General features: G+C 45.4%; 3 protein-coding genes across 5 annotated transcripts in view; all 3 read left to right on the top strand.

Annotated features, from left to right (window-relative positions):
* The first annotated feature begins 1844 nt into the window (after positions 1-1844).
* Positions 1845-9323, top strand: LOC120957195 (aromatic-L-amino-acid decarboxylase-like). Of its 3 annotated transcripts, XM_040379260.2 has the most exons (7): positions 1845-2038; positions 2231-2346; positions 4590-4639; positions 4754-4839; positions 7357-7591; positions 7670-7919; positions 7996-9323. In XM_040379260.2, exons 3-7 carry the CDS (start codon positions 4598-4600, stop codon positions 8865-8867), a joined length of 1485 nt encoding a protein of 494 aa, XP_040235194.2. In that variant the 5' UTR covers positions 1845-2038; positions 2231-2346; positions 4590-4597; the 3' UTR covers positions 8868-9323. The 3 variants fall into 3 exon arrangements, with proteins under 3 accessions (XP_040235194.2, XP_040235196.2, XP_040235195.2); XM_040379262.2 differs by lacking the exon at positions 4590-4639; XM_040379261.2 differs by lacking the exons at positions 1845-2038; positions 2231-2346; positions 4590-4639 and adding an exon at positions 4276-4472.
* A 5542-nt stretch (positions 9324-14865) lies between these two features.
* Positions 14866-17166, top strand: LOC120959634 (3,4-dihydroxyphenylacetaldehyde synthase). The gene is made up of 3 exons (XM_040383195.2): positions 14866-15379; positions 15474-15708; positions 15775-17166. Exons 1-3 carry the CDS (start codon positions 15291-15293, stop codon positions 17017-17019), a joined length of 1569 nt encoding a protein of 522 aa, XP_040239129.2. The 5' UTR covers positions 14866-15290; the 3' UTR covers positions 17020-17166.
* A 4646-nt stretch (positions 17167-21812) lies between these two features.
* LOC120956727 (LIM/homeobox protein Lhx3) overlaps positions 21813-22599 on the top strand; it is a 42959-nt gene continuing 42172 nt past the window's right edge. The window contains exon 1 of the mRNA XM_049609713.1: positions 21813-21897. The gene's annotated coding sequence lies outside the window, so the exon portion shown is untranslated. The remainder of the gene's footprint in view (positions 21898-22599) is intronic.

Raw genomic sequence — 22599 nt, 5'->3', positions numbered from 1 at the left:
TTCGGCACCTGCCGTCAGTCGGCCATTGTGTTTCACTACCCAGCTCCACCCTCCCCGTCCACTCCGAAAAGCTCAAGCATTCATGCTGAACTTGTTGAAACTGAATGAACGAATGAAGGACGAAGTCGTCGTTTCGGTTCTGCTCATGGCACCCCGTCGTAGTATGTGTATTCTGCTGCTGTTGGAAGCTCTCGTGCCCTCGATCTAGAACCACCATTGCCCGTCTGTCTAGCGTTGCTGCGAGTCAGTGGAGAGCACGCGCTAACTTTGTATTTGAGCGCTTTCCAGCACTCTGTAAATAGATAAACCATTCCATTTTTACTTGATTGTTTTTGAACCACGTTGGTGGGATTAGAACCGCCCAAATCACTAATGAGCTGGCAATCCGGAATAACAGAACATTTGTTATTGAAATGTTAGACCGCTCCCATAGCACAGTCGTCAACTCAAACGACTTTAATACAGTCGTTGCCGCTAAATTTTGACTCTAACTCACTTATTTTTGTCTCGAAGGCACCAATTTTTGACAGCGTTTCACGATTTTTGCCTCGAAGGCATCAATTTTTGACAGAGCGCATCAATTTTTGCCTCGAAGGCATCAATTTTTGACTGTGAGTCAATCGCTTTATTTACAAAATTGTATGTAATTTCTGAAACTGTGTGTTCTGAAATGATTGAAATTAATTTAAATAGTGAATAATTTTATTGATACAATTTAAAATACAACAATTGTTTTGCCAATTTTGGCAGTTTCAATGGAGTGAATAAAATTGGCACGTATTTTCAGCTGTAAACAAAAGCTTTAGAAATTCTAAAATTTCATAATTTTTTCTCAAGAAACAATCAATTTACACAGTTTTTGTATTTTTTATGAGTTGTGGAATAACAATTGTTAAAAATCTGCTTAAATACCTTGTAAAATTGTCATTATTCCTACAAGAGTCAAAAATTGATGACTTACAGACAAAAATAGGTGCGTTAGAGTCAAAAATTGATGCGCACTGTCAAAAATTGATGCCTTAGAGGCAAAAATTCATGCGCACTGTCAAAAATTGATGCCTTAGAGCCAAAATTTGGTAGCAACGACTGTAAGATGTCGCTCATGAGTTCAAGCCCCTATATAGACTGTGAGACCTGACGGGTACTCAATAAGTTACTGATAGTCGTCTAGCCCATTAGTAGTGGTACAGGCGCTAGGCCTTGATCAAGAAGACGAACAGGATATCCAGAATTAGCTCTCTTATCAAACACAATCTGTGTTCATACAAGGTAGACATTCTTAGAAAATCCATGTCGTAATGCAAATACGTTAGTTTATTTTATCATCTTCCTTCCAATGTGTGCAAACAGTTATTGTGAAAAATATGTTCTAATGATGCCACCCGAACGTCTGACTTGCCTCAGCAGGTTGCTCATCCCTGCCCACTCACCGATTCAAAAATATAGAGAATGTGTTAAAAACAATAATTCTATTTTCCATTAACTATTGACCCATTCCAACAAATGCATTTCCCATGCCATGGCTCCGTCTGCGCTACACTCATTAACGCGATGCAACGGAATTAGCATGCACATTTTCCCTCGCCCTCCCCACCCCGCCGCGCGGTTAGTGCAACAGGTTCTATTGCCATTAATGCCGGTCCCGAACTGGCTGTGTCTCCCTGTCCCTCGTGCGCTCTCGCGTTTGGCGCGCACGAACATGTCGGTCGGCCGTCGGTTTGCGTGAGAAGAGCACGCGCGGCCAAAGCCAAAGTAACGCTCTCCGCGGCTCCGGTGGCTTCGGCGTAGATCGGCTTGCATTGCCGGTAGTGGGAGGGTGCTTTAAAAGCTCGTCACGGTCACTGTGCAGCTTCATTCATCAGCCACATTCGGTCGACACGGTACGTGCGTGTAGTCGTCCACCACACGATTCCTTTGACCACCGACCAGCATTCAAGTGTGTGTGGTGCTCTGTGTGATTGTGCCGCGCGGGTTCAAGTTGAAGTGTTTTCCCGCATTTTCCGACGGTTGCTGACAAAGCCATACTTATCCGGTTCCGGTACGTTGTGTGTGCATGTGTGGGTGTGAGTGTGCTTTGAACGTGTCGGGGACAGAGTTCCCCCCAAGCAAGCAGAAAAGCACCATTATCCTTCCATTAGCGCACGACCCGACCCGGCGCTGGGAAGGAGAAAAGTGATTCCTTTTTCACGCTCCAATAAATCATTCGTTCGTTCGTCCGTTTCATTTCCAGCGGAAAAAGAAAAAAACAAGTGTCGTCGTGATTTATTCTACCCATCGGGCTACCCAAGTTCCTATTCGAGCGAGATCTCATCTTAGTGGTACGGAAGTGTTACACACATAGAAGCTGTAAGTATCTCCGGGAACTACTACTTAGAGCTTTTGAGGTGGAAGGTGGTGGGTTGAGAAGTACAGCAACAGGTGTTGGTAGCACAAACCAGAGGATCAGATTCAACCGAGGTCAACCAGTCACCAGGAACTTGCGTACCTCTGTGTGTGGGGAGCAGGTGGACACAAATCTTCGGCAGTAACTGTAGCGCATAAACTGGTTCTCCGATTCCCGGCCGTTCTTTTCTTGGTTCGCGTGACAGTGGAAGCCTTCCTCGCGGTTGGAGGCCACAGCGCGCGTTGGATCACGATTGCAATGCGCTCGCTTTCACACGAGATTAAACCCGCACGACCTTAGAATGTGGTTGGGAATGTAAAAGAGACACAACTTTTGCGTTTGATTGGGATCTCGTTCTTGACCAAGACTGCTGCAACAGTTTCTTCCCCACCCCCTCCTTATTGGTTTTGCCAATTTTGTTTTGTGATCGTTTAATTCACCTCCAAGGTTGACCTCCACAGCAAAGCGTCGAGTAGTGCCGTGCTGTGCCGTGTATGTGCAGATCCCGAGGACTTGGCGAAGGTCCACCGGAACTGAAAGTGGTGCTGGTGGACTAGTGAGCTACATAATCATGGACATTTTGTGTCTGGTTGTTGTGTTTCGATGTGTCTGTGCCTGTGTGTATGCCTGGACTGGACAGAAGAATGCGATTCCTTTCCAAGACTCCGTTCTGTGCTCGGAAGAAACATGGAACAACGGAAAACAACTAATAATGTGCTCAGTGGGGTGTCTCCCGCTGCAAGGACTTTGGGGGAGTGGGGGGTAGGGGGGGTATTAATGTTGCATTTTTTTACCTCATCATCTGTATTGCCCCCAATGGAGCGGTAGAATGCAAGTGAATGGTACAAAATCACTTCCTAACCAAAGCGAACGATGCACATTGTGTAAAGTTGTGATTAGAGGTAGCCGTGAAAGTAAAATTATTTTACTTTTTTTCTTAAAAACAATTCAAAATATTTTATTTCATGCATCACTTTATATGAAATTACACACTAACATGGATGAAAATAATTTTCAATTTAATAATTTTTTTTTAATAATTTTTTCGATATTTTTCGATATTTTTCAACTATATTTTCATAGTTTTTTTGTTTAATTTTCATGGAATTTGAACAATTAGCTGAGAAAATTAAATACAAAATGAGTGAAAATTCAATTGCCTATCAATGGATGTATGCAGCTTACTGATAGTATAGTTTAACACAAATAAATATAATCAGAAATTCAAAGTTTACTTTCATTTTAAAGCTACCTTTACTTCCACCTTAACATAAAATTGATTTTGATTGATTTATCATTGGAATCATTAATGGGGAGATGTCCACTATAAGTCATCCCACGGCATCATGCAATCTCATCTAATACACCCTCTAAACAGCAACTCCATTGCGTAGCATTATCTCTGGCCCAAAACACAAACGCACTTCCCTGTAGCATGCGATTGATAGAGTTTTCAATGCAATCTTCCTGCAAGCTCATGCCGTGTGCTGATAAGCAATCAATATTGCTCTATACCGTCCAATCCGTCAGTGGAAGGCGGGCCCCATTTATTGATTGCCAATTTGAGACTTTGACTTAGATTCAACCGTTAAAGCAGCAGCTGCCGACAGGAAAGGTAACACAGCAAGCGAGTGATTTAACTCAATTAGTTTCCCATAATATCCCATTGGCACTTTGGCACACACAGAGAGAAGTCGTGGGAAAAGGAAGGATGCCATAATAACGGAAACTGCAAACTCAATTAAATCACGACCGATCGGTGTATTCGGTGTCCTTTATAAAGTGTTGAGAACCGAAAACAGGCGTGTGTGTGTGTGAGAACGCTTTTGAGTTCACGTGTAATAGGCTAATATTGAGCCTCTCTCTACTACTACCGTTGTTGCTGAGTGTCCCCATGATAGAGAGTGCAGTACAGCATCCCGGACAGTTGTGCCGCGTCCATCGTAGAAGAGAAAAGTGTCCGCGCCTTTTTGTGTGTTTGTCAGCGATTGTCATAAGTCATAGCGTCGTTTGGAAGCTTCTGAATATATTTTACTTTTACCATTTGTTAACTAATTTTATCAAGATGCCAGTGCCGTGTGAAACGAGAGTAATTACATTCAATCGTATTACTGTTATTCTACTTACTACACTTTCTGTATTATACACTAACAAACTAAACTAACAAAACTTTAACATGCTTCATTTCCCCCCTCCAAACTAACAGTGGATAAAATGGCCAACAACAGTATTAACCCATTTAACATCCCACCAGTCGTAAGTAATCACTAACACGCTTGCTAATACAAGTTTACAAAAAACCAACTACTTATTTACTTACTCACACTTGATGGTACTCATCGCCTTTTCTGCTTTTATCACCCTTTCCAGACCGAAATGCAGGCGCCAGAGTTCAAGGACTTTGCGAAGGAGATGGTCGATTACATCTCCAACTATCTCGAGAACATCCGCGACAGGTAGGTGTGATGGTGGTGGTAACTGATCGTCACCAACATTTCTAACGACATCTACTAGATGTGTGAGTGTGTCTCTCTTGATCGCGTCACGATCATATCATTGTTAATGTGTGCGTGCTCTGTGTGTGAATTCCCGTCGGCTCGGGATCGGGTTACTAATGTCTGGAAATTCACCGACCCTGCCGGGGGGAAATACCACGCCGGGCCGGAATGGATTCCCCAAAACCCCCGAAACCGGTTAACTGCGTTTGGCGCTAGCATTTCCCTGACCTATCGTATACTTTCTGCCTCTGCCACAGAACAGTCAAGCCACGTGCATCCGTGTCGATATGGTAAAGCAATGCTTTGTTTTAAAGCATTGATATTGGCAATTTAATTCAAGTTCGAAAGGAGAATTGAAACCAATCGACTGTGACGGCGCTGCCCCAAGTTCACTGAAACAATCACCGATCAAGGTTTGCGATTCTTTCCAATAGTGCTCCACAGCTTTCGTAGGTGGATATGTGTGTCTCTTGCTGGGAAATGAACCGGCGCTAAATAATGCCAGTTCCGTTCGATCGTTACACCGCTGGAGTTTGGTCCCTTTGGTGGGCAGGTTCGCGTTCAGGTTTAAGCTGATTTGCTGGCAATAAACAGTCATAATTGCTCACCTTGCTGCGCGCAGTAACAAACCAACCAAAATGTGTGTCCTCACATCCGCCAGATTAGTGTGGCGCACGGCATCGTGTAGATTCACGGTCACGGGTTTGTGCTTTCCATGCAGCGCGGTGTCGGTGACACCTGTGCCAACAGCAAGGTTAGCAAGCGATCCGCCCAGTCTCGGTAAGCAATTTGGGGGAAGTGGTAGCCAGAGCCAGAGAGATTGTAAACTTTTTTTTTTTGGGTTTGTTTTGCTTCTAATTTGTCGCGGTTATTTGCTAGCGAAAGTTGAAAACCCAAATGGCCCCGGGTTTTAGTCATCCATGTCTGTAGAACCGGCTGCGCCTTGCAGTAGGAGAGAGGGAAGGGTTGGCAGCTTTAAGCATTCCCGCGCTTGCGTAACATTGATTAACGATGGATCACTGCTCAAGGACAACCGAAAGCACGAATGACCGGTTGTGTTGGCATGCCGTATCTCTGCCAGGGCTTAGAAGTAGTCTCGCGATGTCGTAAACGGGTTCGAGAACAGCGTAGGAAGGTCCGAGACCTGTGTCTGTTATTCTGTCGGTGTAGGAAGGTCCGAGACCTGTGTCTGTTACTTTTTTGTTTTGTTATTAGCAGAAGTATAAAATCTCATTAGAATTTCTGCGCAGCAGAACGCAACACACGATGAGTTGTATAAAATTAGTTTTTTTTGTTGTCTGCTGCTACCTTCTCGTTCGTTAGGAGGAGGTTAAATATCAATCAAACGTCAGCAAATGTAATGAAAAAGCACACCCAAGTGCTCATGTTCAGTAGGTACAATTTATGCTGAAATGAACATGGCTCATACATTTCTGTGAGCGCGATCGTCACGATCTTGATCAAGGATTACCATAACATACCAGACACGGTATGTACACAGCACACACACACACAGCGGAAGTCAGACATCAATCCAACCTCATTGGGTGTCTGAACAGTGGATCAGTTGCTATAGCAACGACAAATAAACATAAAAAACCTGTTCACAGCTTAAACAATCACGCACACGTGTTAAATGATTAATGCAAACCACCGTAAGCGAATGCGGTTTTTGCTTAGAAACAAGTAGTCCCCCTCCCCTTTCATAACCATAACCTCGGACACTGAAACTCCAACACAGAGTGCCGTAGACTAGTAGTTTCCCTATTTTGAGAGCAATAAGACAGTCAAGTTCAGCTACGGTCCGTTCACTTTCGGTGCTGATCTAATACGAAACTTTAAAAACTCTACTTCCAAAAAATCGAAAAATGGACGAGAGAGAGAGAGAGAGAGAGAGAGGTAGAGAGGGGTGAAGGGACGACTAACGAAAGTCGTGTGCTCAAAATCAAGATGAAGGTCTTGCGCGAAAATATACGTGTAACATAAAACATGTCCTCATCACCCCTTCTTTCACCCCCTCTCACACCGCGCCAAGCGCCCGCGACTGGGCCATTAAAAAGGTGTAGAATTGCGCAACAAAAGCCCACGGACAATGGTGGTGGTGGTGGTGGTAGTGGCGGCGGTGAGATTCTTGCTGCGAGGCTCGTCCAACCATGCCATTGCCATCAGCAGCAGCAGCAGCAACAGCCGTCATCAATCAGTGGCCGAGAGCGTGGTGTTTCATTGCTTGTGTGCCATTCCATTTCGATTGGGAGGGGGTTGTTTCTTTTTTTGCCGGTTTACACCTACACACGCGATCGTACAGAAGGTGCGAGCTTTTGCAACATTCCTTTGCCCCGTTGATGTTGATGGGCACAGTTTGAACATGACCTGAATTTGGGGCACCTTCGAGCTGATTTTAGATGCACATAAGGTTGCAGCATGACCCTCGCCAACACTTAAGAACGCATTTTCGTTGTCCCGCTTTGTCCACAGGCGTGTTCTGCCGACCGTTCAGCCCGGCTACCTGCGGCCACTGATTCCGGACGAAGCGCCGCAGCAGCCGGAAAAGTGGGAAGAGGTGATGGCCGACGTTGAGCGCGTGATCATGCCCGGTGTGACGCACTGGCACAGCCCCAAGTTCCACGCCTACTTCCCGACGGCCAACTCCTACCCGGCGATCGTGGCCGACATGCTGAGCGGTGCGATCGCCTGCATTGGTTTTACTTGGGTAAGTAAGCTTGAGTAGTAGCTTAGTAAGAAATGAGCTTGCTAACAGCTTTCCCTGTCGGACCTCTGTTGCTTCCAGATTGCCAGTCCTGCCTGTACCGAGCTGGAGGTGGTTATGCTTGACTGGCTGGGCAAGATGCTGGACCTGCCGAAGGAGTTCCTGGCCTGCTCCGGGGGGCAGGGTGGCGGTGTCATTCAGGGCACGGCCAGCGAGGCGACGCTTGTGGCGTTGCTAGGCGCTAAGGCGAAGGCGATGAAGCGCGTCAAGGAGGAGCATCCCGACTGGGACGATAATACGATCGTGTCGAAGCTGGTTGGATACACATCCAGTGAGTGTTGCCTTCTCATGCTCCTGATTTACTCCTGAACCTTCTTAACCATCCGTTTAATCTCTCTCACCGCTAGATCAATCCCACTCCTCGGTGGAGCGTGCCGGACTGCTCGGCGGTGTGAAGCTGCGCGGCCTGAAGGCGGACGAAAATCTGAAGCTGCGCGGTGAAACGCTCGAACACGCGATCAAGGAAGATCTGGACGCAGGGCTGATTCCGTTCTACGTGGTGGCGACGCTCGGCACCACCAACACGTGCGCGTTCGACCGGCTGGACGAGATTGGACCCGTCGCCAACCAGTACAACGTGTGGGTGCACGTCGATGCGGCGTACGCCGGGTCGGCCTTCATCTGTCCCGAGTACCGGTACCTGATGAAGGGCATCGAGACGGCCGACTCGTTCAACTTCAACCCGCACAAGTGGATGCTGGTCAACTTCGACTGCAGCGCCATGTGGCTGAAGGAACCGTACTGGATCGTGAACGCGTTCAACGTCGATCCGCTCTACCTGAAGCACGATATGCAGGGCTCGGCGCCGGACTACCGCCACTGGCAGATCCCGCTCGGTCGCCGGTTCCGTGCGCTGAAGCTGTGGTTCGTGCTGCGCCTGTACGGGGTGGACAATCTGCAGGCCCACATTCGGCGCCACTGCGGCTTCGCCAAGCAGTTCGAGGCGCTGTGCCGGGCGGACGACCGGTTCGAGATCTTCGGCGAGGTGGCGATGGGCCTGGCCTGCTTCCGGCTGAAGGGCACGAACGAGCTGAGCGAGGCGCTGCTGAAGCGCATCAACGGGCGCGGCAACATCCATCTCGTCCCGTCCAAGGTGAACGATGTGTACTTCCTGCGCATGGCGGTGTGCTCGCGCTTCACCGAGCCGGCCGATATTGACTACTCGTGGAAGGAGGTGGCCGCGGCCGCCGACGAGCTGCTGGCCGAGCAGAAGAAGTAGATTGTGCATCATCGCACTGTCGCTCACCCTCTCCTCATCCTCATGCAAACAATCTACATCGTTAAGTTTTGTGTTTTTATGTTGTTGTGTACCGTCAAGTGAACGTTTAATTTATTATTACATGTGCAAGTCAACGAAAAACACGTACACTGTGCGCGCGTAGCCGTTCGGCGCGCGCTCTGCAAGTATTACAGGGACCAGGGGGAATTTGGTACTGCGGGGAAGCTGGTGTACCCGTGTACCCAACTTAGGGACACATTCGCGTGGCAATCATGTTGCAATACCGGCAAACCAGGCAATAATGAGTAACGATAACACAATAACGCGTTATGCGCGATGAACCGTTTTAGCCAGATGTTCGTATATGCTTATTGGGCTCGTTGTTGTATCGATGTTCGATGTTTATATAGTGAACCTGTTGGGCTGATAATAAAATCTAAGGCATACCACTTCAAAGCCGTTTTGTTTTTTCTTCTAGAAATGGTGTTTTATTAATTTTAGTAGTGAATTTTAGCCTCTACAGAGGACGTACTGACCCAACTGACATTTTATAGCACGAATAATCGGGAATTCGAGCAAATTCCCTTAAACTGGAGCCTTAAACTTCCCTTAAACTGCACCAGTTTAAGGGAATTTAGAAAAAGTCCTTTAAAATCAAATGTAATGCGGCTTTTTCGTTACTTTCTTCTAGATTCGCCCGGAAACGATGTTTGCTATCGTTATAGTTGGTCATGTAGCCATTTTATACTTAAATAATACCCATTTTTATAGAATAACGTCACATAAAATTAGCTTTTGTTTTTCATCAAAAAACCATAGTCATGAATGAAAAATGAGCTCGACGGCATCGTCCATCGATAGAGGAACGTGTAATTTACGATCACACCAAATCTTGGCGCTTTCAACACACTTGATCACACACAAATCCACAATTTCAGGCGTATCGAGTACTAATCGAGCAGATATGGGAAAACAATTTCGAGCAAATGTCACTTGGGGATTTACATACGTACTAGCTGTGTCTGAGAGAATTTTCATTTATTGTAATCGTACCAGAACAGTAACAGCATTATCTAACGTGTGTCTTTTGGCGGTTCTAAATCGATTTTTCAAATTGCACAATATCCCAAAACATGTTTAAAATTGGAACGGTTCTCTAACGGTTTGTTTAAATCTTTATGCCGTCAGCCGTTTGATGCAAGTGGTGAACTACGCCGATATGTGGTGAATTAACAGGGAGTGGTGAAATTGAAACTGTTGGAAAGCTTTCGAAAGCTTTAACTCAATGCTAAGCTTGTTTTCATGCATGTAAAGAGCTTTCGGGGTTTTCAAATTAACCGTTGTAGCAATGACCAAATTTACACCTTCATTTTTACGACCGGCATACACGCGGCTATTGCAAGTGCAATTTCAATGGGGAGTAATAGTTTATCTTATCAAAAATTTCACTATTTTTTTTTGTTTGGAACAGAGCTGCTGTAATTAATCTAAATTATTTTAGTAAATAAAATGATCTTAGGTATGATAACTGCGTCTAACGTCCATTCCTAAGTAACAGTTTGTTCCCGAGCTACACGGTTCGCGCGTTCCCGAGGAATCCGCGTAACTCGAATATCAGCGTAAGTCGAATTTCGCAGTTTTCGCCAAAATACAATTGATAACCCGGTAAGATTTATTTATTTTAGTCCTTTATACACTTTATCACTTATTTCATACGATTTGTGCCGAACATTCTGATATTTTTGGCTTTTAAGTGGATTAAAATTATTAACAAAAATGCAATTATACTTTGACGTTTGATCTGTCAAATTTATAAAACCGCGTATCTCCGAATCCGCGCAAGTCGAGAACCGCGTAACTCGAGAACAGACTGTATATGGTAATTGGTAATTTGGTTTCAAAGACATCAGCGTAATTTGATTTGCGGCTGAAGGATTTTTTTCATAAAATCCTATTTGACTGTGGATACATGAAAATGACAAATATAAATGTAATTATTAGAACTGGATAAAGAATGAATCAAGACGTTTCTTTTTTTATTATTTCGACTAGGGTATTGATGCGTAAATTTCCATTGATTGAATTTGACCAAATGATTCTTGTTGCACTCTTTAATTAAACTATCTACTTTTGCATGAGACATATGAGGTGTAAATGATCTAATCATGCCCTTTTGTCTGTTACTAGTTATCCATAGTAAGACAGTATGTTTTCTACATAAGGAGTTCTTACCGGACTTGAACCCATGGCGGGCATTTTGCTAAAATCGTGCGAGTCGACAATTCTACCATTGGACCGGCCAAAGAGGAACTCTTTCACTGATTAACTGACCTTTTCCAGGTGATATTTTTTCTTCTTTAGCCGTCGAAAACGCTAACGGGCAATCAAAACAATCCAAACGTACGCAAATTAATTGATAAAAAACAACAACAACAAACAACGAATGACCAATGACCACTTCACTCCAATTGCACACGAAACGAACGAACGAAAGTCGGGGAAAAACATATCAATTGTACGGATCTGTTTTTTGTTTTGCCGTCCCCCGTTAACCGGATTGCAGTCCGCACTGACCATTGCAATTGCACGAATGCACGATGCAATTACATCAAATCGTTGGTTGGCTAGTGACGCGCAACCAAAAATCCCTCCAGGGAGTTTTCCTTTTCCCGGGTGTCCAGCGCCACAGAAAAAAAGGGAGCTTTAGAGGCGATTGATTCGCCTGCACCACACGGCAATTGGACTTTTTCTTCTCGCACAAGAAACACACATACGCAGCAGCATACGCAGCAAAAACAGCCCAGTGGGTAACCAATTTTCCGAATTGGACCTTACGTCAATTATTCAAAAAGCGCGCGAACGATAAAACGGACCAAACGTTTTGCCGTTTAATTGTTTGGTTGTTTGTTTTTTACCCATTTTATTTATTTTTTCGTATTTTGTTTTGATTTTAGCACTTTAGTCCCATTTAAGTTTGCACCTTTCGCACCGCGATGCACTTTTATGTTAAAGCCACAAATTGGTACAAATTGACTCAAACATTTCATTTCATTTGGGGGAAGCTTTAGTTTTTGCATGCTTTGCTTTCCTTTTTACAACTTTACTTTCGTTTTTATATTGTTAGCACAACTTGTTTATGTGTGTTTGTGTTTATGTCTACTGCAACATGTTTTGCTATGCTTTAATAACAACTTTGCCTTCCATTTTCAGGCCACACTGGATGAAGAATGTCTTAATCAACACAACAAAATGCCTGGCTTTCGCCTGATTAACGGTTACCGTGTGTCTAGCATTTACATTTTACACACGACCCCAAAAACAACAGGCAAAACAGGGGGCAGTCAGTTCGCGGTCAGCTGTTTCAGTAGAATCATGATACAATGTCTGGCCCGGATTGCATCATGGGTATGTAAACGATGTGTGATTAAATCATTTCCCCTTCCAGATCATCCAGTCAGACCTCCCGGGGGGGAGAGAGTCAACCGAGTGGTGCTCATCCCCAACACATGGGCCTAAAATTTCGCCCGAGTTAGATAAGAAATGGCATGAGAAAGGCATATTCAATGGGTTTAAAAATAAAAGGAAGAAACACACACACACACGCACACTTTCATCCATGCAATGAAACCCCGTAGTCCCGGTATGTAAATTTTAACGCCACTTCCTGTCCTGAAGTGATCGGAAAACAGAGAGAAAAAGGAAAGAGGTCAACACAGACAGATTCGCTTGCCATAATCTTGCAGCCACAACCTGCTGATGGGCCTTTTTTTACCCTTCTCGATGTTAATTTCAAACCCCAAACTGCCGTCCAAGAACGGCCCAACCCGCTTCAATCGGTAATGTACAGCTAAACGATGCACACGACACATGACGCAGCATGTTTTGGTCCCTCTCTCATTCAGCTCTTCTATCCTCCTCCCCTTAACGTTTTGTTTTATGTTGTTCCTCTTTTTTTGTATAACACTTACCCTCTTGAAAAGCAGCCACGGCCCACCGCTCCGAACCACCATGTCCAGGTGGGAGCCCCGAGACTTTCGATTTTATTTGCGGTCCGCGGTGTTTTCGGCAGCCTCTTGGCGAGATAATTGGTACCTGTTGACGGTGGTTAAGTCTGCGCTTGGACACGATCGATGCGATCGGTCATTTTTCCGGCGGTTTGGTTTCACCATGGGACAGTTGGGTGGTCAAAACATCGTAGAGCATACCTACGATACCTTTTGGTAAGAAATTCTAGAATATTTGCCAAACGTGGCGATATTACGTCTTTATTACCAGCCTTGGAATACATACTTATGCATGATCATGCCGATTTTAAGGCTTTATGTTTACCGTAGATATTCTGATAATAAAAAACGAATGAAGAAATAAATACTATATCACACTGTTGGATGTGTGGTCACCTATCTGTTACAGACTTTGTTTGGAGTTTTGGTTGTAAATTTAGGTCACCGTAATCACTGAGCTAACAAGATCAGTTTTCTTAATAGCTTGGTTCGTTTCGCTATGCAATCCTCTTAGTAGACTTAGATTTCTCCAAACAATCTATGCGACAAGTTGTAAAGATCTTTGGAGAATCGGATGCTTTGTAGTAATCCTGCTTGATCCTCTTATCGTTCAGGTGTTGTGGAAACAGCTAATCCTCGGCTTTTGTATAACGCCCCAAATGTACGTTCATGGACATGTTGAACATTATCAGCTAAGCCCATTAATTTGAAATAATAACAGCGGCGATCACCTAATGTCGGACATCTCAATATCACCTTATCTTCAAACTTTGAGGATTCCTGGCTAGATCCTTACACTAGTTATCCGAATACTGTTCTCACACATCGGTAAGGACAATCTTTATCTATGCTCCTGCAAAAAATCAGTTACTACATAGGAACTTATCATGCGCGACTGAAGTAACCTACATTTAGTACACCTGTTCCAAAAAATAACGAAATGCTTGGCTTTTAAGATATTGTTAGATACTGGCCTGATGATTGGCACCAGCATAGACCTTATCCATGAATGAGCACCGTAGCGGTCCGTAGCGGTAGCCTCAAAGTTAGCATGTATCTGCTGTAATACGAACGGAATGCCACGAACGTTGAAGCTCACGCTTCACACAACATCTTATGGATGATTTGAACAGGACCCAAACATGAGAGTAGAATCTGACAAACTCTTCTTGCTTGTGTTTTGAAAATATCTTACTAAATGTTTAGCTATTCACTTAAAGTATTGCCTTAATTAGTCAATACTTCATTAAGTTATGAAGTTTGCAAACGATACCAAATTAAATCTTTGAAATCTTCGACTTTCTGTCCACCGACAAACACCACTGTGCCAAGGGTGCTCATCTGCTTCTTCGGGTAGGTCCCCTGCCGGTAACCGTTTAATAATGACGCTGATGGAGATCAATCAATTAGCATACAGCCGAGCCCTCCTCCTCCTCCTCTCTCTCTCTCACTTCTCAACAATGTCCTCTCCATCTCAACGCCATTGTCATGCAGGCGGGGGATAGAAAGTTTTCCGGCAATTCTCGACCGGACTGCCTCCAGCCCCCACCGGACCCAGCAAAACGGCACCCGGTGCAGACATTTTAATGAGCGCCGAATCTTTATGATGAGCAGTTTTTTTTTGTTATAATATCTCTCGCCATGTCGATATTATTATGTGGTGTTGCATCTCTTTCCGCACCGTATTTCATAACTTGTCGAAAAACCCCGAATTCCCTCTCCGATCTGCCACCCTTGCGGACAGGTAGATGACCGGTCAACCTGTCTGGAGACGTCGGCCGGGACCAGGGGCCCACTTAAGTCCACTTGAACGATGCTCTTCAGAATGCAAGCCAAAACCAATGCCGGCAAAAGGGTCAACTTTCTTCCCTTCTTTCTTCTGCGCGCAGCGACGTTACGCGAACGCGGGTCTTCCGGTGCGACACGCCACCCTTCTGTTTTGAGTTGATGCGACCAGCGCAACGTAAAAGGTGGGGACACACTCACACACGCCAAGCGTTGTTGATGTTTTCCTTATTGTTGTTTGCCGATGTTGATGCTGCGGTAAGGTGCTGGTGGAGGGATTTGTTGAACAACACTCTGGTGTCGCCAGCCTGTAGGAAGACCTCCCCTTTTTGCTCCCACCCCATTGCATTGCGCTTGGCAAGAAGGGTAGGAGCTGGCCATAAATAAGCCTTGCCGTTTGCCGAAGATCCTCAGTCTCCGGTAAGGTACGATCCAGTGTAGACAGCGAAACCGAGTGAAAAACCGGCAGGAAGATCGCGATCGCGACAGTGCAATCTTTAGAAGGTGTTCTTGTGCCGTTCTAACCGTATCCAGTGTGGTGTGTGCTACATGTACTATTCGTCTAGCTGTGTAAAGTGCATTCTTCTGCTGTGACTGTCGTTCAAGTGGAACTGTGAGTACAGGGACATCGAACATGGCAAACATGGACATTAATGAGTTTCGTGAGTTTGGCCGAGCGGCCATCGATTTTGTGGCGGACTACCTGGAGAACATCCGGGACAGGTGCGTTCAAATGGGAGGGAAACAGTGCCACCTCGAGCTGTCCAAACTAAACGGTGTTTGCATATGGGTGTGCTTGTGCTTTCGTTTCCAACAGAGATGTCCTGCCCTCGGTAGAGCCGGGCTATCTGCATGATCTGCTGCCGGGAGAGCTGCAGAACGAACCAGAGGACTGGAAAACGATCATGGAAGACTTCAAACGGTGCATCCTGCCCGGGCTTACCCACTGGCAGTCGCCCCACTTTCACGCCTTCTATCCATCGCAAACGTCCTACTCATCGATCGTGGGTGAAACGCTGGCGGCTGGGCTGGGAGTTGTTGGGTTCAGTTGGGTAAGTGATCTTAAAGTCATAAAATCCATTGATAACACAATATTTCTAACTGCAACTTCTTCACAGATCTGCAGCCCCGTCTGTACCGAGCTGGAGGTGATCATGATGAACTGGTTGGGACAGCTGCTGAATCTTCCGAAATCGTTCCTCAACTGCGACGAAGGAAACGGCGGTGGCATCATCCAAGGATCGGCCAGCGAGTCCATCCTGGTGGCGGTGTTGGCTGCCCGCGAGCAAGCCGTTCGTCGCTTGCGCACGCAGCATCCCGAGCTGACGGAGGCGGACATACGCGGACGCTTGGTGGCGTACACGAGCGACCAAAGCAACAGTGCGGTCGAGAAGTCGGGCATTCTGGGTGCGATCAAGATGCGCTTGTTACCCGCCGATGAAACTGGAATACTGCGCGGTTCAACCTTCATCCAGGCGGTCGAGGAAGACGTAGCGAAGGGCCTCTTTCCAGTGATCTGTGTCGCAACGCTCGGCACAACGGGAACCTGCGCCTACGACAATCTAGCCGAAATTGGTCCGTACTGTAACGAGCACAACATCTGGCTGCACATCGATGCAGCGTACGCCGGTGCGGCCCTCTGTCTGCCGGAGTACACGCACATCATGAAGGGTGCGGAGTTGGCCGACTCGCTCAACTTCAATCTGCACAAGTGGATGTTCGTCAACTTCGACTGCTGCGCGATGTGGTTTAAGGATGCGGGCTCGGTAACGCAATCGTTCAGCGTCGATCGGATCTATCTGCAGCATCAGTTCCAGGGTCATAGTAAGGCACCGGACTATCGGCACTGGCAGATTCAGCTCGGTCGTCGGTTCCGCTCGCTCAAGGTGTGGATTACGCTGCGTACGATGGGTGCGGAGAAGATCCGGAGCTTGATTCGGTTCCACATACAGCTGGCGAATCGGTTCGAGGAGTATGTCCGGACGGACGATCGGTTCGAGGTGTTGTGCTCGACGCTCGCTCTGGTTTGCTTCCGGCTGAAGGGAGATGATGCACGGTCGAAGCAGCTGCTGGAGAACATTACGAAGCGGAAGAAGATCTTTATGATACCTGCGACGTACCAGGGTAAGTTTATTATCCGCTTCATGATCTGCGGTATCGATCCGCAGATGCATGATATTGAGTACGCTTGGGAGGAGGTACGATCGCAGGCGGACTTGTTGCTCGGTGTGGATGAGAATCGGAACGTGGCGAAGCAGGCGATCAAACCGGTGGAACCGAAGCTGTACGAGAAGAGTTCGGAAATCGGTAAGATCACGGAAAGCTTAACCGGAATGGTGATTTCGAGCGAAAAGGGACAGTAAGGTTGATAGTTGTACGCAAAAGAGAAAGTAGCATTTAAGAGTTCCTTCATTTTAGCTAAGTTTCATCAAACCTTTCTGGATGTGTTGGTTGTGTCCAAAATTTTGTTTGACTCATGTGTTTATACAATAAAGAATATTTTATATATAACATAGCAAATTATAAATAAAGAAATGTAAAACAAAACAAAATGGGCTGCTCATCACTTTCACGCGACAAGCAAAACATATCCCCACGCGGCATAACGCGCCACCGTGCGGGCTGTTTATTTATTTATGTGACACAAGTGGGTGCATTGCGTTCGCCCGTTGCGATGAGCAACAATCTAGTAGTGTGCAATGGTTCCCCTTTCTCACAAAAAAGATGTCTCATTTGTTCAACAAAACGCCACCATCAACTTCCTTCAAACAGAAATGTCAGCGACTCTGCTATGCTTCTAGCACTGTGTCGTCTTGTGTTTTCACTGTGTGCCCCACACACGTGGCCTGAACTGTTTGGCCGAAGCCAAATAATACATAATAAAAACCACCTTCCTCCCACAAGAAAACTTTACCGTTGGCGAGCAAACGTTTCTGTGACGGATCCCAAAAAGGGCCATCTAGAGCGAGCCTACCAAACCAGCACCCGGAATAAGAGTAAGTAATCTTTAGGCTCGGGGTGGCTCTTGGCTTAATGGGCACTCATTTGTTTTCACCTCAACTTCACCACGTCCAGGAGGAAGGTACCCTCGGTATCGCCTCAAAAAAGGGAAAATGGTAAAGGGGCAATCGTGAAGGAAAATCAAACTTTATCACATGCTGGAATGCGCAGGGAAAGATAAGGGAAAAACTTCTGAAAATCATCTCCACATTTATCATTCATTCTGGTAGATGGCGTACCGGGGCGGGGGGGGAGGGGGGCGGTTGGATTCAAAGTGTGCGGCCGTACGAGGGCTTTAGCGGCCATCTTGCATTTCTTTTTTTTGGTTCACAATTTAAACGATTCGTAAAAAAACATAGAAAAAATAGAAACCTTGCTCTTACTTTGCAACATAACCGAGAAATGTTGGGTGCGATGATGTGTGTGTCTCCTGTATCGCTCACACGTTCTCTCCTCCTTAAAAGTGAATGGAATCAGTACATTCTAAAACTTATAGCTCACGTTTATGGTTTCCAATGTATTTTTTTACTTAGCACCATAAACCTCCCAACTCTTTCCCAAGGTGCGAGGTTTTGAGGTGAGGGTTTTTTGTTGTTCTCAGCTCACAGACACACAACCCAACGACAGCATGAGTTATGCACATCTCCCGTGTGCGCAAATAGTCATCCCTCTCCCCCGGGGGCGATACGGATGTAGCAAAATAAAAGCACAACCGTGCACAACCAACCAACCCAACCAACAACCCACGGGCGTGTGTACCTTTCATTTGTTTCCTTCTGTATCCCCGGTCTGGTCGGTTTTCTCTTCGGTTGGTGAGCTTCGCTTGGAAAATGATTGAGAACTTCCATTTTTTCCACTACCACCACCACCACTGCCAGGCTAACGTTTCTGGAGGTTTGAGGGAGTAGGAAGGAAGTTCGAAGGATGGCAAGGTAAGTTGAACTTTCCATAAAACGTGAACCGTGCGCAAACAGTAAAGCATTATCCACCCTGCTTACTGCGTTTGCTTTGGGGCCCGCTGGAACGAACGGCAGCGGTGGTCGCCATGACGATTGACAAAAAAGTTCCGTGGGGCGGGCAGAAAGATGAAGAATGTTTTCGCCTTTTCACAGGGGCTTTTCCCTGCTCCGCTTCCAACGTACACATAAAATGTCAACATGGTTCCATTTCCTGTGCAAATAGTTAATGCCGTGCAGGGATAGCTTTTCCTTTTTACCGGGGTCACCACACAGAATCAACCGAACAGGGAACAAAGTGTGGGTATGAGTACGGGTTGGAGGGTATTTTTTTTGTTATTGTTGCTAGGTTCGGTAAAGTAAGAGTAAGGAGAAAAAATAAGTAACCCCGTATCCTTTCTTATTTTACAGGTAAAACCCCCCTTAGTAAACGTCCCCCGGGCAGTAGCTGGGGATAGAGTGGAGTTCTTTAATACAGATTGACGTACAAGCATGCATGGGTTTAAACATTTTACGAAAACCATATGTCGTGAATGTGAATGAAACATCACTCTAGTGTGTAGTGTATTATTCAAAATTGTATAAATTAATTCAATGAAACATAATAAAACGGGTTGAAGTTGAAGCATTTCAAGAAATAGACCTTTTGTAATCATAGGGATGTGCTCAGAATTAGCTTATTAGTTTATTTTAGATTATTAGCATTTTACACAATTTCTATACTAAAGAAAATAGTTTAGTATACTTGCATTCTCAATCCACCCCAAAGCTCGCCCGAACCAGCGCTAAAAACATCACATTGCATACCTTTAGGCGTCAAACGGTTCTTGTTTGAAATCAACGAGATAGTCATCAAGTTCAGGGGTCGGCAAACTTAAATGGTCGGATTGAAGAAGTTAAGGTACAATGCGGGCCGGATTTCAATAATTCAATATTCGTTTATTTTCCTTATAGTTGTTTATATTTATTTATTTATTTATTTATTTATTTAGATACAAATATCTGTCTCAGAGGGCTAAATATAGGGAAACTTACTGACTAAAACTTAAAATTAATGATAACAAACAAATACTTTAATCTAACTAGACAAACATATACTAGACAGCAAGTAATTTGCAACACAGCCAACACAAGTAAGATGACAGAATTAGGATGGGGAAACAAAAAGGTAGTCAAAGAACTGAAGGAAGAGGGGGCGAAGGGATAGAGGCGATATATATTGTTCCTGTTCGCGTTCTGGCCGCCACGACCCACGGTCTTGAACGCTAGGTATTTGTTTACGTTTAAGTTTGATCATCCAGAACTAGATACGAGAATTAGCTCGGAAATATGAGAAAAATACCATTGTATTCGATAAATTTGGACCCGTTTTTCCCTGATGGAACTGTGTTGATCATCTTGGAGGAGTGTATGACTCGGTGAGTTGTTCTGAGTTTTAACCAATGCCACCAATTGCTCGAATTTTATTTCTATACATCAGCCTTAAGAGTAATATTATCTGAAAGTTACTTTCATCTCTCAATTCTCAAAACTCTATTGGGCTAAAAGGTGGTACCTATCATCATTTCAATTCTGTTATCCAGATTTCAATTTACATAAAGGCTTGGACGAATCAGGATAGAAATTATAAGATTAAAATTTGTATAACATTCTTATTTTTTGGAATTAATTTATCGTGTCTCGTAGAGTCACAGAATACTAGTTGAAAATAAAACTCGAAAGATATTTAGATATTGAACAAAAAAAAAACAGTTTTCAGCATCTGTTTGAAATGAGTACTCTATTACATTCTGCTTTATTATTTTTTTATTTTTTGGTGTCATCACATCAATGCTTTGTTCTTCTGTCCATGCGACTTGCAAAGTATTGGTTATTCCATTTTCTATGCCGACTTGACATATGCTGATGCAGCTAAAATCCCTCCTCACAACAATGAAACGTTTCCGATGGTAATGGAAATGGCTTTGCTGACCTAAAAAAGGATTCCACACGCACCGGTTCCCACTAATAGCGTCCGATTATCAATCAGCATCCTTCAGCGGAATCGCGCGCCGGCATGATAATTCGGGTTTCAACGCACATTCGCCACCCGAACTCGGGAACCATGGCCAACCAGGTGTGTACGACCTTTCGTTGATAGATTTTCGAGGTGATCCTGTCTATTGCTGTACTCCATCCCCAACGCACTGTCCTTAAAACCCTTTCGAATTCCACTGGCAGTGAGCTATCGGGAACAGAGCAGTCGAACGTGTCTGCCGTGTTAATCATTCCATCTTACGAATGCATGGTGAAAGGATAATGGACGCTCCGGTATTATCAGCGACACTTTCAACAACCAACAAGCGCTGCAGGACACGTGCAGAGAGAGCGAGAGAGAAAGAACCTATGCGTAATGTGTGGAAAACTGTTCACAACATTAGCATACCCCAGCCTCTGCGCCTCGTACGTGTGTGCGTATGTGACGCATGGAAATGGCGTTCAGGGGGATTTTCTCCGTCCCCCCGACATCCCAAAACGATGTCACAGAAAACACACACGCAGACAGACAGATAGCGACTAGATAGGAAGACTGTTTTTTCCAAGCTACCTCTGTATTGGTGTGTGGATCTCATGTCACACGCACGGTTGCGCCGGTGTTGGTACATCGCCCATGGCAACGGGGGTGGAGCCTTTTTGTACGGTGTGTTTGTTTGTATAGGTGAGCAAGTGAGAGACACCAATACATCTACACATCTCCACTGCTTGGAAGGCTACCAGGGAAAGCGATGTTGTGGGGAGGAAATCTTACCCATTTTCCCTTTCGGCCATGGAACTGAGAAAAGGGACAGAGTAGAAAGAAAAACCCTCATATCTCTCCGAACGCTCCGAAGCCAACCAGTGTCGCCCGATCCACTCTTTTGATATTTTAGCCCACCAACCCACACTTCCCACCTCCGGATAAAAACCTCACCGAAGGGAAAAAGGGACCACCATCGCTGTGCCGAAATGCGCAGCCGTGAAAATTCGACAACCAGCTCGTAAACGGTGCGGGAGAAGCCAAAAAAAGGCAAAAAGAGCTATGAAAATCCTGGCGCTGCTGCTGCTGTATACTTGGGAGAAGCCGTGACGCACACAAAATGACGGCCAAATAAAGCTCGGAATGGGGGGGGGGGGGGTAGAAGACACACGCTGTTCGCTCGTCTTCCTTTTCGGAACGGACACAGAATTAGCGAAACAGTTCGTCCTAACGCCCTAGCACGCTGGGCCATCCAGCGTGGCTCCGTCGTCCGCTGCCGTGTTTGTGAGGTTAGTTTTGTACGCGTGTTTTCCGGCGTCGTCTGCTAGCGCGTACTCTACAGACGGGGATGTGCGAGGTGTTGGATCTTCAAGAAAGCAGCCCAAGAAAAAAAGGAAGGCACACAAAAGACATTAACGAAACAGCGCGCACATGCTGCTCCGTTTGCTCTGTGTGTTTGCCAATTAAAAGCCTTACACGGGGTGGGGGGAGGGAAAGGTTGGAAAACTCGCGCATAATGAAAATGTTTTTTAATTGGTAAACTTTTACCCGGGCTCGCCCTACTGCCGACGGGATTCGGCACTTTCACTTTCACGTTCATCAGCTAAGGTTTCGTGTGCCGTTTTGTGGTAAGGAAACGATCATCCCCCGACGCTTCGCGGGACTCGGGGTCAGATTCGTGGAAATTAGCTCCCGTTTTACGGCTCGCCCATTTGCATTTGTGGTTGAAAAGAAGTGCGACCATACTACTATGTTCTAAGCCGACCGTAAATGAAGTGTTAGAATTTGCATACTAATTGTAGGGAGTCGGTTATCGCTATTCTAGGGCCAAGAGGGACGCATAGACATTGAGTATCTTGAGAGATGACCGCGTGGAGCGTCATTAGAAGTTGTTCTTGTAGCACATAGCGCTTCAACAACCGAAAGGAACCTCATTAGAATGTTCAAGCCCCACCCAGAGGTACAGACAAACGAGATATCTTTATGGGTAA

The sequence above is a fragment of the Anopheles coluzzii genome, chromosome 3, assembly GCF_943734685.1.
Source record: "Anopheles coluzzii chromosome 3, AcolN3, whole genome shotgun sequence".
NCBI lineage: Eukaryota > Metazoa > Arthropoda > Insecta > Diptera > Culicidae > Anopheles > Anopheles coluzzii.
This window is presented reverse-complemented; position numbering and strand designations above follow the sequence as displayed.

Coding starts and splice junctions, on each gene's coding strand:
- LOC120957195 (XM_040379261.2), top strand. CDS start 4,278: ATGATAGAGAGTGCAGTACAGCATCCCGGACAGTTGTGCCGCGTCCAT. Junction 4,473..4,753: donor CAGTGCCGTGTGAAACGAGA/GTAATTACATTC, acceptor CACCCTTTCCAG/ACCGAAATGCAGGCGCCAGA. Junction 7,592..7,669: donor CCTGCATTGGTTTTACTTGG/GTAAGTAAGCTT, acceptor TGTTGCTTCCAG/ATTGCCAGTCCTGCCTGTAC.
- LOC120959634 (XM_040383195.2), top strand. CDS start 15,291: ATGGCAAACATGGACATTAATGAGTTTCGTGAGTTTGGCCGAGCGGCC. Junction 15,380..15,473: donor CTGGAGAACATCCGGGACAG/GTGCGTTCAAAT, acceptor CGTTTCCAACAG/AGATGTCCTGCCCTCGGTAG. Junction 15,709..15,774: donor GAGTTGTTGGGTTCAGTTGG/GTAAGTGATCTT, acceptor ACTTCTTCACAG/ATCTGCAGCCCCGTCTGTAC.